The 14,777-nt window shown below is 41.7% G+C and overlaps 2 protein-coding genes across 3 annotated transcripts; one reads left to right on the forward strand and one right to left on the reverse strand.

Annotated features, from left to right (window-relative positions):
- Window positions 1-73: 73 nt before the first annotated feature.
- On the reverse strand, window positions 74-11,476 carry zyg11 (zyg-11 family member, cell cycle regulator). 2 transcript variants are annotated; one of them, XM_007550547.2, is made up of 18 exons: window positions 11,274-11,476; window positions 10,746-10,911; window positions 9,654-9,865; window positions 9,214-9,531; window positions 9,018-9,131; window positions 8,198-8,314; window positions 7,975-8,115; window positions 7,649-7,825; window positions 5,503-5,567; window positions 5,298-5,397; window positions 5,175-5,225; window positions 4,914-5,075; window positions 4,718-4,765; window positions 4,417-4,614; window positions 4,280-4,332; window positions 2,972-3,069; window positions 2,184-2,371; window positions 74-2,094 (listed from the first exon to the last, which is right to left on the reverse strand). In XM_007550547.2, exons 1-17 carry the CDS (start codon window positions 11,346-11,348, stop codon window positions 2,187-2,189), a joined length of 2,280 nt encoding a protein of 759 aa, XP_007550609.1. In that variant the 5' UTR covers window positions 11,349-11,476; the 3' UTR covers window positions 74-2,094; window positions 2,184-2,186. The 2 variants fall into 2 exon arrangements, with proteins under 2 accessions (XP_007550609.1, XP_007550610.1); XM_007550548.2 differs by having other exon boundaries at window positions 11,024-11,475.
- A 96-nt stretch (window positions 11,477-11,572) lies between these two features.
- coa7 (cytochrome c oxidase assembly factor 7) lies at window positions 11,573-14,606 on the forward strand. The gene is made up of 3 exons (XM_007550546.2): window positions 11,573-11,848; window positions 12,628-12,768; window positions 13,837-14,606. The coding sequence occupies exons 1-3, from the start codon at window positions 11,743-11,745 to the stop codon at window positions 14,280-14,282; spliced, it is 693 nt and encodes a 230-aa protein (XP_007550608.1). The 5' UTR covers window positions 11,573-11,742; the 3' UTR covers window positions 14,283-14,606.
- Window positions 14,607-14,777: the final 171 nt, after the last annotated feature.

The following is a 14,777-nucleotide window of genomic DNA, read 5'->3' on the forward strand; positions in this document are numbered from 1 at the left end:
TACATTCTTTATTTTCATACTTTAAAACATGACTGAGCAGCAGTATGGCACAGTCTCGGTTTCTTCATTTTTATTTATTTATTTTTTTACCCCTTTTCTAGTTGAAATAAATCGTAAGAAAACAAAAACTGGCTTTAAATCTGAGCAATGGACGAAACAGCCGGATTCAATTGAAGCAACAGAAATCCTTACTAAAAATCATAATCCAGTCCCAGTTGGATGGATAACAAACGGTACATGACAAATTTAACAAAACCATAAGGCCATAACTCACTGAACAGATGAGGCGGTGTACAGTAGGTAAGCTTCACTGACTGACATGTTATTTTTGGTTTCTGGACCTGTGATCATAGTTCACCTTATGTATGCAAACTGACCTGTCCTTCATGGCATCTCCGTTTTTAACCGCAGTTTGTAAAACGCAGGTTGATGCGACTTGCACAGAAAATGCAACGTGAGAAACTAAGAAGTGAATAATTAAAGTGGCAGCGTCTGTCCTCTGGGTTCCTATGCAGTCTGGACATGCAAGTAACTCGTATTATTCAAAGTCTGGATAAGCATTTAAAAAAAAATACATTGAGTATAGAAAATGTTTGTGCATCTAAAGCAGTGGTTCCTAAATGACTAATAAATTAAGTGAGAACAAAAACTTTAGCAGCAACTATTTTTCATTCATTTAGCCACAAACCTCAAATTATTTTATTTAAATTCTGTGTGACAAACACAAAGTAAAGTAGGACAAAAAAAAAAAATTAGAAGTGGTATGAAATCAGTCCGTCATTCTTCTACTCATTAAGTTGTAAAGGGAAAACATTTTTAAAAGTTCAAATACTTCTGCAAGGGATTTTGTTTGAGAGATTTTAAAATAAGCTGCTTCAAATGGCCACAATGCTGAACCTCAACTCTGTGTGGTCCTGTGATACGATTAAAAAATGTTTCAGATTTAAAGCTGCATGGAGAAAATAAGCATCTGTATGGGAACCCTGAGGACAGCAGAGGCATCCAACATGGTGTGGCATCACAGTCAGCAGTTTTTCCTCTTTGACATGATTCCTATTTATGTTAGGGGTGAAAAAAAACAAACAAAAAAACAATATCTGAATAAAACTGCATGCAAAAACTGAAATCCTCCTTGGCAGAGAACCATTTTGGCCTCGTTATATATTACACCATATAGAAAAGGCAGCTCCTTCAGACCGGCAGGTTGGGAAGCAGTGCAGAACGTAAACGTATATACAGGCGTTTCCCAAGGAGAAAAACTGATGACGCCTACTCTGCCCAGGTCGTTATTAGCATTTGCGTCCAGAAGTATACACTTGCACAAAAAACAGACAGACATAATGTGCTAAATATTCCAATAAAATCTGCTTCTGAGTTTTGAAACTGATTTGTTACTCAAACGAGTTTAGGAAATATCAATTTACTAGAAATTCTCAGTCATCTTGTGGAACACTTAGACCCTCCGAGCGCATCCGTATCAAGTTCCCCTTTAGCAGGTAGATAAAGCGGGCGCTGCAGACGCAGAGGCATGATTTTAATGCTTGGAGCTCCGCTACAGTCAAACGTGCAGGCGTTTATTAAAACCAATAGTACGAGCATTCACACCAGCATGCTTGAGCTCTCAGCAGTGTCATGCATGTATTTAAAGTTATACCCCCCATTTCAGACAATAAAGAAGTTGGCAACACACCTGGAGCCATTGAAAGCTCCACCCTATCGCTCAAGTCAGTCGGTTTGGGGTTCGAAGCACCTCAGCGTTTTCTGGTGCAAGAAACATCCAAGTGCTCAGGCGAACGAGAGCGAGCACAAATACAAAACCCAGCTTATCAGGATTTCAATTCCCCCCCCCCATCGCTGGGCTCAAAATATTTCTGTCTTGAAAAGAACACAAAGGAAATAAATAAGGTTTAGAGTGTGCAAACATTAGCTTTTTCTCTGTCTTTTGCTCCTGTTTTCTTCAGAAGCATCCGTGAGCGTTTGCGTTGCGCGACGGGCGTCGCAATCGCCCACGCATGCGCTCTGCTCTCACACGACTCCCTTTTCCGTGACGAGACCGCATTCCAGCTCCCCTTCTTCATCAGGGCTCACTGTTTTCTGAAAGGGGAGACGCCAGAGGATGAGACGTCTTTGAAGCTGTAAGCTTTTTATTTTATTTTATCTTATTTTTTTTAAGTTTTCTTCACCTGTTACTGTGTGGGCGGGCGTCGACTTGTGTGCGCGGGCTGGCCGGTGCGCGCTCTGTGTCGCTGTAGGCTCTCCAGGATGCTTTCAGCCAGCAGTTTCACATCTTTGTGGGTCTGCGGGTGCGTGTGGACGTGCTCCAGCTGGTCCAAGCCGCCCTCCTCCAACAGCATGCTGCAGTAGCGAGACGCTGCAGCAAAGTGGCAACGGAACATCAGAGAGGTGAGCGGGGTGGTGGGAAGAATTGGATGGTAGGTTTTCAAAGTATTGACTGATAAAAATCTGAAAAGCGTGGCAGGTATTTGTTTCCAGCAGAGTTTGGGGTGTGCGTAAGCTAACTTTCAGCTAATCTATTTAGGCAGAACGCATAAAAAACATCATTAAACTTACAAATCTTGACAAAAACATATCTAAAAACTTCAAGGATTATCAATACCTTTATCAGCACCAATATCTGAATAGCACAATAACAGCCTTTATTGTCTTGCACAAGGGAAATTAAGGTGCAACAGCAACATGAAGTTTAAAAATTCTTAAAGTGTTAAAAATAAGAATAATAATATACTGCACAAGACTATAGCAGAAAATACTATCCACTTATTAGAAATAAAAGTATTGGACTCGCGATCAAAGGACATGCAACTGAGTCTGACCACTTTTCTACAAATGTACATAATGTGCGCGTGTATTGAAGACCGAAAAAGACAGACCGCTTACAATACAGTAAATCACTGCAGATAAAAACAGATGTATGTATCAGAAACGTTATTTAAAAGTGTTCGTGTCTCACCATTTTTGCTGCATACATGTTGCATGGCCCAGGCTGCCCACAGCTGGACGCCAGGTGTGTGAAAACACTCCAGCAGGGGAAAGAATGGATTAAAAGACCTGAAGAACAAGAGAAGGACAAGTTCACTTTAAACTTTTCTAACAAGCTGTAAAGATTTACTAAACAGCCACAGTAGGAATAATGTCTACTTTTTATCGTGACAGTTGGTGTAGGTTTCACCAAATCACATTTAAGACCGTTTTAAGACCATTATGAATGAAATTTAAGACCTGTTTCATGACAGAAATGTGTGAAAGAAAATGTCATATTTCATATATTAGTGCCAGGCTTTTTTTGACCATCAAACAGGTTTGCAACATAAGTTGTCCAATGGCAAAGACGAAAGTCATTGGGTCAACTGGAGATAATTAATAATCAGCTAGCTAGAAAGGTTTTGTTAGCAGCTAGTTAGCGGAAGCCTCAACCACCTCAAATCACAAAATGTAATGAAGTTTCTGAGTGCGACTCAAATGTTTGCCTGATAGAAAAGTCTGAAAAGACAAATAAACTACATAGAATAGTTTCAACTCGATTGGATTACAGTAACGCACTTTGTCTGGGAGTCAGTCAGTCGCTGCTCTCACGTCTGCAGCTAGTACAGAATGCTGCTGCACGACTGTTGACAGGAACTCGAAAGAGGGAACACGTGACCCCTATCCTGGCCTCACTTCACTGGCTGCCTGCATATTTTAGGATTCATTTTAAAATTCTTATGTTTGTTTTTAAATCACTACATAATCTTGCCCTGGCTTACCTCTCTGAGCTTCTTCACCCATACATACCTTATCGGTCTCTCAGGTCCGCAGATCAGCTGCTTTTGGAGGTACCGAGATCAAGAAGGAAGCTCAGAGGGGACAGGGCTTTCTCTGTCATGGGCCCCAAATTATGGAACAACTTGCCTTTGCAGGTCAGAGAGGCCCCTTCACTGTCCACTTTTAAAGCTCGTCTTAAAACACATCTATTTTACTTTGGCTTTCAACTCTAGCGGGATCTAGTTTTAAATTGTATGTTTTTGTTTTTAAACTGTAAGTTTTTATTTTATGTTTTTTTATTGTTATGTTGTGTTTTGATGTACAGCACTTTGTATCAGCTGTGGTTGTTTTAAAGTGCTTTATAAATAAAGTTGGTATGGTATGGTATATGAAAGTAAATAGCATGGCCTGTAATTAAGGCAAACTTAATTTTTTAAAAATGAATGTCAGATATTTTAAGGCCTTAATTAAAGTTTTCAAGGATGCGCTGTATAAAATCTCCACATCTGCAGCTCACCTGTAGGCCACCATTTCACACTCCGGAGGGGGCCACTTCATAATGACAGCGTGCTAGAAAAGGCGAACACGTAAATGACCACAGTGCTTCGCATGTTTTGCATCCACCACTTTGAAGAGGTTCTGCTGAACTCCTACCAGCTGCTCGAGAAGCGAGCCCCGCAGAGTCGGGCCGAGCGTCCAGGCCTCCTCGCCTCGTGACGTCAGGTGTGCGAGGATCCCGGCGGCAAAGTAGCTGACCTCCACCTCGGGGCTGTGCAGCAGAGAACTGATGTGGTCCAGAAAGCTCTGCACCATCAGCTCGCAGTGCAGTTCCCTGACTTCTGCTATGTTGTTCTGCATGGCAGAGGGCGAAAAGGGAATGCCGAGGCCTTAATTTGGGCGGTCAAGCAAACTAGAGTATTTATTCGGAAGGGCAGGAAAAGGTCAGTAAACATACCAGAAGACCTAGCACCTTCTGCTGGATGGAAGATTCATTGGGGAAAGACTGCAGCGATGGCGGAGGGGAGGGATGGAAAATAAAAGTGAGTCACAATGCCCTACAGTGATATGCAAATGTACTATGTGCCGCTAATGATGATTAACTCCGGTTAGGAATCAGCATGCAGAGCCTTATTTGTAATTCTTTTGTGTACCTCCAGCACTTTAATGAACAGTTCCAAGCCTTGGTTCTCAATAAAATGGCGGCAGGTCGTCGGCGATTCATCTGTGAGGTTCCACAGAGCGCTCAGCGTAAACTTCAGCGTCGCGTCCACGACGTTCTGGTTTGCCTTCTGACGCACAATGTGCAGCAGTTGCTGAGAGCCAGGGAGAGAGAGCGTGTACATTTAGTCTAAAGCTGTCGACTTTTACGGTAAACCTGTTGACTATTTTTCCAGTCATGAGAGGAGTCGTACCTTAACGATGAACAGTTCTGCTCCCAGCTGGGCGGTCTGTTCGGTGGACAGCTGCAAGGAGCAAAACACGACTGTGAAAAAGATCTGGAATGCAGAGGAGACTGTGAGCCAGACAACGTGTACCTTAGCAGCCAGGATGGAGATGATAGCCACAGCCATCCTCTGCATGTTCTGGTCTTCGTGGTTGCAGAGCCACTGCATCACCAGCTTGGCTGCTTCGAACCTTACGAACAGAAATGCACGACGACTCACAATCCAGACTTTGCCTGACGATGTTAAATAGTGGGATGTGAATCATTTGGAGACGGTACGAAGATCTGCTTCTCACCTGTTGAATGGAACCTCTTGTAAGATGCGATCGCTGCACAGAGACAGCAGGCAGTTTTTCTGCAGCTACAAAGAGAGAAAACAAAACAACAGACATTTCAGAACCCGTGTAAAAAAAAAAAAAAAAACATCTTCATGTTGTTGCCAAAAAAGTTCCACTTATTTCCATAAATTTGGTTGAAAAAGATTAAAACAGAACAAGAAAAGGGAAGCTAAAAACTCTGATTGTTGAAAGTTCCTCCATTCAAATTTCAAGATGTCACAACACGCGTTTACAGTCAGTTTCAGATTTATACCGTTAGTTTTTCGATGTTCTGGTGTTTTTTCTGGGACAGAACCACACAGGTGACAACTATTACGGTTACAAATTCAGACAAGTGATGTCTGATGTACATTACACAGCCGGAACTAGCGATTATTTTAGTGATCGACTAGTCAATTGATTATTCTGACAATTAATTGGATAAAAAAAGAAAATTTTAATCACTTAAGCCTTTAAAAGATGCAAATAAACAAATAATTCCTTTTATAAATAAGAAAGTAAAAGTACCAGAGGTTTGTACAACTGTCTGGAGCAGAGTATGGCATTGCTACCCCACCTGCACACTGCAACACAGCTGGCCTACAGAAAGCTGCTACATGTTTTCCCCACTTCCATAAAAATTCAAATTTGACACAGACGGTGGAAACTGAAGTCGTGACAATCAACGCTCTTGTTAAAGTTCAGATCAGCTAAAATCTGCGTGTTAGACCTGGTTCTGCATATTTGTTCATGTGAGAACAGATCACAAAGCTACTTCTTTCTGTCGCCAATTTATTCAGAACGACGGTGTTAGTCCCACGAGGTCTCGCCCTCTGTTCCACTCCCTGCACGTCGCTCAGGCGCGCACAGATTCCCGAGAACAGAGCTTTGATCGTTCAGTGCGTACATGTTTAAACACAATGACTGGTTGGACAAAATAAGTGATGATCTAACCTCTCTCTGTCTCCGCCTGCGGATCGTTTTCTTCTTATTCTTCGGGTACTTCTTGATGTATGAGGTATTGATATAATCATTTAAGATAGCTGCTGATAAATGAGGCTCTAATATAATCGTTTTCTGCTCAGGAAAGCGCAGTGGCAAAGAATCCCTCCGCTCTGTGAGTCCCAGACGGATCGCTTATGCTCCTGCTGAGTGTGTGATCAGAAAAGCCCACAGTGTTCAAACAAAGAGTTTTGCCGTGTCAAATTTTGTTTTAGAAAGACAGCAGCAAAAATGCTCCTTACGATCACGGCAAGTTGTTCTGAAACCAACAATATATCCCAAACCGGGAGAATAAAGACAATAAATCTGCAAAGTAAGTGTCTCAAATTGAATTGTTAAATTTCCACCTGTCACCTTCCAGAATCAGTTTAAGAAATGTATGAAAGTGAAGTTAAATGGAGCCCGTCTTCTACTGTACTGAAAATCATTTTCTACGACCGGGACTAGATTTTAAAAACTGCTTACTCAAGTGTTTGGGGGACCCAAATATTTTTTTATTTTTATTTTTTACAGTTGCATATTTTTCAAGTAAGGTGTTTTGATATTGGTGGATTTTTAGAAACAACATAGGTCATTAAATCAACAGAATTTGAAGATAATGTAATTATAGAACATCCCTTAGCATGTAGCAGCCTACCAGACGTTTTAAACCAACAATTCATTGATTTGTACCCACCAATGTGTTGGTCTACCAACCAGTATGCTGTAATTTCCATGCGGAAAATACATTTTTAGTAGATCGGGAACCAAAACTGGCTCCAGATTCTTCTAAATGCGACCCTGCCCTGGACTTTTTCTGGACTTTCTGTTGACTTCTGCTGCATTTCGTGTAAATTACATTTGGTGCTGAAAGGGTGGCAACTCCATGCTGATCCTTAGCAGGAGTGTTATTAAGAAAATGAAAGAGAAGTTATAAAAATCACCCCGAATTCAGTGAAAACATAAAATGTAGCAAGCATTAAACAGATAAAAACACCTTCTGCCTGCAATGCTTTTGTTGCAGAAAAAGAGAAATGGGGTAAAGAATGATTGCAAACATCCACACAGACTCATGCAGAAGGTTCCTCAAACACACGTGCACTTTATGACGGAGCAACAACGAAGGACTCCTGACGTTTTTTACCTGTTGGTGGTTGGGGAACGTCCTCATGGCCTCCAGGAGGAGCTGGGTGACGTTACTCAGCAGCCGGACCGGCATCCCTGCTGCCAGGTCCTGCTTTGTCAGGTTGAACACACACGCGCTGGCGGCCAGCTGGACGTTTAGGGTGGCCGGGTGATTCTTCATGCCCAGAACTACGAGCTGCACAGAAAGTCAAGAGAAACTGTCTGAAGGTTGCTTAGAAACAACAGATACCATGTTTTGTTGTTTGTCATCCATAGCAAAACCCAATTGTTTTGTGTGTGTGTGTTTTTTTTTTCCTTCCGCATTATTTTGAGCGAACTATTTACCTTTAGAATGTCAGGCCGTGGTTTCTCCATGACGTGAGTCAGGCTGAACAGATGAAACAGAGCTTCCCTGACGAATCCCTCCCTCTCGCTGTATCGCCTCAACGCCTCGCAGATCTGAGTCTCGTTGGCTTCTCCTGTAACCTGTTTCCATGCGGACAAAGCCTCAGCGGACCTAAACTCCTCTGCTTTGTTTCCACGTTAATCCTTGTGCGTCCATTCCTACCTTAAGATTTCCTTCTCCGGAGAGGAAGTCGGAAAAGCCGGCGTCTGTGGCCAAAAGGCCCACAAAGGTCATCCCAGGCCTCTCTTCGACAAACGCCCTGACGGCTTTATCAGACACCTGCAACAAAGGAAGACGGAGCACATACACTTTTACTAATCGATTATACTTTAATACATTAATCTATCAAATATTATAAAGAATAATTTGGGGGGGAAAAATTGGCACATTCTGCAGATTTATCTGCTTAAATCTTTTTAATACATTAAAAGATGCTTTTAATAACAAAGCAAACTTTTTTTTTGAGTCAAATACAATAACAGCATTCCCTTTGTGAGCCATTGATCATTTGTAACAAAGGATGCACCTGCAGCTAAAAAAACACTTCTGACATTAACATGTAAAAACTCAGGTTTTTCTGCTCGACATATCAATACAGCGTAGGACTGATCTGTTGCATTATTGTATTGATTAACTAATTAATAATTGGATGGCAAAAGGCGCTTAATAGGAAATTATTTTGAAATTACTTTTCCAGAATTTGAACTGTGTGAAGCTGAAACTTTTCCATTTCAGGAGTTCTGGGTAAAACATCTCTACAGACAAAGCTTATTTATTTTTATCTCAAATGCAAAATATATCCATTTTTGTCTTAATTACTGCGCTCACAATGTTCTTTTAACAAATTATCTTTTTTCTTTTTCTTTTTTTTTTCTTTTTTTGGTCTGTGTTAATGATTAATCGATTACTAAATTAGTTGACGATTATTTCACTAAACAATTCATCGCGATTAATCGTCTCAGGCCTGACAAAGAAAATCCACCTGTTTCCTCCCCGAGACGTCCAGGGAAACGAGAGCAGGAAGGATCCCCCGCTGCGCCAGCAGCTGACAGGCCACGTCGGAGGTAAACTGCTTGTCGTCGCTGATGTCCAGGTGCTGCGTTGAGCACAAGCGTGAGTTCTCCCTCTGCCGCCGCAAATGTGCATTTACCATCGACACCAGAATGACGGCTACCAACCTGCAGCACATTCAGCTGGCCTATGACTCCCAGCAGCTGAGCCGTGCTCATCTCCAGCCTCTTCAGCTGGTGCAACGTCAGCGAGCGCAGGCGCTCCTTCAGGCCCAGCAGCGGGCTCAGGTTGGTCACCGACGTGTTGGAGAGATCCAGGCTCTCCAGCCGAGGGAGCGAGCAGACGTCGACGAGGCCGGAGTCGTAGAACTCCACGTTAGCTAAGGACAGAGAGCGCAGGCCGCGCAGGGCACTGAAGCGGTACCAGCTTGGTTCCTCCAGGGAGGCCATAGTGAGTCCGGTCAAGATTAACCGCTGGAGAGACTCCTGCAGGGAGAGACATAAAACAAACAAACAAACAAAAACAAAAACACAACATTTTCAGACTGACTTCAAGTTGTACGAAGAAAGGATTTCCTAGCAGGTGACACCTCCTGCTTTTTTTTTACCTGGCAGTATTTGTTGGTAGCCAATCCCTGCAGGATGTCAGGAATGGTGAGGTCCGCGTTGACCCTTGCGGCGTCCAGCTCCAGCAGTCTGTGCGGGCAGAGCGCTTTCTGGAACGCCTCGGCAGAGATCCGGGCCGTGCGGATGCAGGCTCGTCTCAGCCGCAGGTACTGACAGTTCCTGAACACCCCCACGGTGCTGTCGTTCAGGAGGCCTGGAGGGGAATGAAGCACCATCAGTCGCAGTTTCTCAACATGTCAACATTTCATTGTTGTTTTTATTTGACGAACAGATACACCCGACATGAGGAGGTAACAGCGAAATGTCGGAGCCGATATTTAAACACGACAAAAACCTTGCGTTTCGATTCAGAAGGCTGTTAACATGACCAAAAGATTTAGTAAAATTCAATGATCTAAAGCAGTGAGTGTATTATATATTTTTTCAAATTAATTAAATTTCAACTGACATAAAAGGTGTGTATTTTAGCTGAGGTCTCCATGTGAAGTGGGTTTCTTATCTGATAGATTAACACAAAGTATCACACAAGTGTGAAATGGGAGTAAAAATCAACTTTCTAACTGACCCAGCCTGTATTTTTTTTTTTTTTAAATCAGGCTGATTTAAAAAATGTAAATTTAAATCAGCCTTTTTAGGTCCCTGGCTCTGATGCTGTTCTGAGATGATACTCTCAACAACAGACTTATAATTCTTCATCTTCACAATAGTGTGTTACCTTGACTCTGCACAAGTGTGGTAGTTGTAACATGATTAAAATGTTGACGGAGAAGAGTGTTGACGACTGAGAAATTATTTAAAAGTTTACTTAATTAAACAAGAAAAGCCATACGGAAAGTAAAGGAATAATAATAATAATAAAAAACATAGATATCAGTAGATGCAAATAAAAAAAGCATGTATAGGGGAACATTATTTCTTCACAGCAAAGAAACATTCCTACACTGAGATGGAAATTAGTGCCTTTAGGCTTTTTGCTTCCAGTCAGTTTATTAAGAATCATCAAATTCTCACTGACCTATTTTATCCCAGATTCCCAGGACATGCATCCCCTTATCCGTAGAGGTTAGGCTTACCTTCAGTGGCCATCTTGGCGAGAAGCTGGTCTGCCAACTCCTGAGGGAAGAGCACAGCCTCCCTGAAGCACAAGGAGCCGTCAGGCAGCTTCACGCAGAAACACTCCAGGTTCTGGCTCACATAGGTGAGGCACAGGTCTGTCAGAGCCGCCGGGGAGGCGTCATCCTGGACACCAAAGCAGAGGTGTTTTTGTTTATTTGTTGTTTTTCCAAATTAAGGCGGAAAAAAAGACATACTGGCGAAAATAAATAAATAAATAAATAAAATTACAACCTACCGTGTTTAAAAACAGAGAAGCCATAGCCATAGTGTAAAAGAGAAAATAAAGAGGATAGTTGTAGCTTAAAAGCAGCAGAGGGCTGGCGTCAGAAAAAGCCAGAAGAAATGCAGCTTCGCCTGTTTTCTGTCTGTATCAGAGCTTTTCAGTTTCTTTTTCACCTGCCTGCTCTGACACAGAGCTGAGCGAAGCGGAGGGAGAGCAGTGAAGGTAGGACAAGCGATAAGCCTGAACCCAGCAGCTAGCTTACTTGTTGTTGCCACTGAGCTGAGAAACCTCCCCCGCTGCTAAAACACCCGAAGCCGCCGGAGGTGGCGGAGTTCATGTCGACCAAGCACCGTAGCGACAGAAAACCTGCGAAATGAGGAACTAGACAGGAGCGACGTTTTCACTGCGAGCGACGTCTGGTTTTTTTTTTTCCTCCCCCTCTGGCTGAAGCGAAGAGACTGACAGTAAACAAAGGTCACAACACAGGAAGTACATTAGGAGAGGAGGCGGCGCTACGGAAGCCCGCACAGGACGGTTACGAAAGAGCTAATGCTCCTCGGCTTTTAGAGGTTAAGCAGCACACGAGGGAAGGTAGCTGGCAGCTTTGGTGCTAACAGAACCAGACCGGGTCCACATGCAGGAGAAGCTTTGGAACCACTCAAACAGCTAATTTTGTTGCGCAGCTCCAGCTCATATTTCCGCTGTGCTGCGGACTTGACAGAAGTTGAGTCATGGCTGGACTTATAAACTTCGAGGATGAGAAGGAGGTGAAACAGTTCTTGGACAACCTGGGAGTGGAGTACAGTTACCAATGTTACAAGGAGAAGGACCCTGATGGTAACTACAACCCTGAGCTGTTCACAGACCAGCGGTGCTGAAACACGGACCCTCACGTTGCTATTTTATGTTGTGTCACGTTATTCTGAGATATAAAGCTACAGTATTTTATATGGCTGTGCTGTTATGTAATGCTGAAATAAGGCTATGTTTTTTTATATATATATATATATATAAGCTACAGTATTTTATATGGCTGTGCTGTTATGTAATGCTGAAATAAGGCTATGTTTTTTTATATATATTTTATGATATTTAAAGTTGTGCCTTTTATATTCTTATTTCGTTCTTTTCATGTTTTGCAATGTTATTTATTTTATTTAATTTACACAGTTTTAAGTTTATTTTAACTTTTTCTTTTCTGTCATTCCAAGTTACTATATTTTGTTGTTACCTTATTTTACTGTAGGTTCTGGCATACTGTTGTTTTAAGTTATTGTATAACAAGTTATTTTATTTTAAGAGATTTATCTATTGTATGCGTTTATGCTGTTTTTGTTGTTTTTAAGTTATGGCAATATATTATAATATAATATTTGCCCAAATACATTAGTTTACATATTATAGCATTTAATACATGTATATCTCAATAACAGTAAAGGTTTTTAAAGAAAGTAGAGATGAGAATAAATATAAGATAAAATGGACACATAAAGAACAAACGCCATGCATTTAAATAATATATATAAAATCCTTGAGTCATAGAATCATAGTTTTAGTTTAATGCTACTTTGTGATGTTTGCCTCTGTGTCTCTAACTTTCTGATGCGTCTCCTTAGGGTGCCAGAGGCTAGCAGACTATTTGGATGGCGTGAAGAAAAACTACGATTCTGCAGCACAAGTCCTGAAACACAACTGTGACACATACGGACACTCGGAGAGCTGCTACAAACTCGGAGCTTACCATGTCACCGGCAAAGGTATGCGAACAGTCTGCTTTTTTCGGAAGGAAAGAAAGAGCGGACTCACTCTTATTACTGCCATCGTTCAATCACATGGCCTTAATCAGGCTCTAAAGTTACGTAATTACTGCCTCAAAAGTGTTAAAAACATCCTACAGAGTCAGCACTGTCATTAGCAAACATAGCGTCTAATCAAAGACAATCACTTGATTTCCAATCAATCACATTAAAAACTCTACTTAAGACTGTAGAAAAACGCTGGACAGCAACTGTGACCTATGGTGGTGGAGGTGTTATGATTTGGGCTCAGCTTGCAGCTACTGAGTTGACCTTGAACCACTCTGTGTGTCAGATATGAGGCCATCAGTCCAACAATTAAACTTAGTCAGAATTGCTTTCAAACTGTTTTTTTTAGATAACATTTCTGCCCTGACATGTAAAAACCCTAGAATTGAGAGCGGCCATCCCTTCTCTCTCACCAGCAATGATTTTTCAGCTTTTATTTTTTTTCATGTCAGTGTTTGAAATGGATTTATTTTTGCTTCAACATTTCAACGAAAACTTTTCTTTTGGTTCTGTTAGCTGCCCTTTCGTTGTTGTAAGCAACATTTCAAGTATTTTGTCTTAAATATGTTGTTTATAAATTCTTGAAAAACAAAAGTGCAGTAACACCTTCCCAGCATGTCTTGCTCATACAGTAAACCAATAAGTAAGATGATGAGGAACAAGTAAGTTTGTCTGGATGTTTTTTTTTTTTTGTTTTGTTTTTTTTTTCCCTTTCGGTACCCAAGTATGAATCAGACTTCTGGCTGTTGTACTTGTACATATATTCTTAAGTTAATAAATTCCTAATGTATCCCTGATCCTAATCCTATTAAAGATACAACGATTTAATGCATCTTTAACTCATAAAAACTACAAAAATGAACCGTGGGATGTGTATGGACTGTTTTTATGTTCAAATATAGCTACATTTCCTGTTTTAAATTAATATGATTTCAAATTAAATTTTTAGACTTTAAATGTGTTTAGACTTACAGCAGATTTCTGTCGTCTTAGTGAGCCTCTGCTGAATCTGTGCACCAGGTGGAGTGACCGAGTGTCTGAAAACCGCCTATTCCTGCTTCGTGCGCTCCTGCAACGCTGGAGGAAAGAAGTCCATAGACTCCTGCCATAACGTCGGTCTGCTAGCCCACGACGGACGAGCTCTGGACGGCGGCCCCGACGCCACTTTGGCCCGGGAGTACTACGAGAAGGCCTGCGCTGGCGGCTTCGCCCCTTCCTGCTTCAACCTCAGCGCCATGTTCATCGAGGGCAACGCCAAAGGGCTGTCGCCGAACATGAGTCAAGCCTTCAAGTACGCCAGCAGGGCTTGCGAACTCGGACACGTGTGGGGGTGTGCCAACGCCAGTCGGATGTGCAAACTCGGGGACGGCACGGAAAAGGACGAGAAGAAAGCCGAGGATCTGAAGAACCGAGCGAGGGAGCTGCATGGGGCAGAAAAGGAAAGGCAGCTGAAATTTGGGGAGTGATTTTAGACATGTTGCTGTCAAGTGAAGGCTTGATTGATTTTTTTTTTTTTACGCTGCCATGCGTTGTTTCGCCTCAGGCAGTTTTGTTGGAGTAAAACGGGATAATTGCAGTTAAGGGATACCAATACGGTGTTTTTTCCAATGCATCTGTTGAAGATTGTCACAACTGTGTACATTTGTGTGATATAGAAAAATGTTGACGTCCAAACAATAAATTAATGAAATTCTAATATTTTTTTTCTGTGCTTCTGCAATTTGTAACCTGCAGTTGTTCAAAGAAGTACGGATAAGGATACAGTAGTAAAAATGTTAAGAAACAAAGCACAAGAATGTGTTTGTGGTGTTGTTATTATAACATTTTTAACTGTTCTTTTTCCAGAGTGAAATGACCTTATTCTGGGTACACATGTTTGAGTTTATTGTGGATTTTCTGTAGCGTGAAAAATGATTAACTGATTAACACCTGATGCACAGCTGATGATATTTGTTTAAACG

The sequence above is a fragment of the Poecilia formosa genome, unplaced genomic scaffold (assembly GCF_000485575.1).
Source record: "Poecilia formosa unplaced genomic scaffold, Poecilia_formosa-5.1.2 Scaffold37, whole genome shotgun sequence".
In the NCBI taxonomy this organism is placed as follows: domain Eukaryota; kingdom Metazoa; phylum Chordata; class Actinopteri; order Cyprinodontiformes; family Poeciliidae; genus Poecilia; species Poecilia formosa.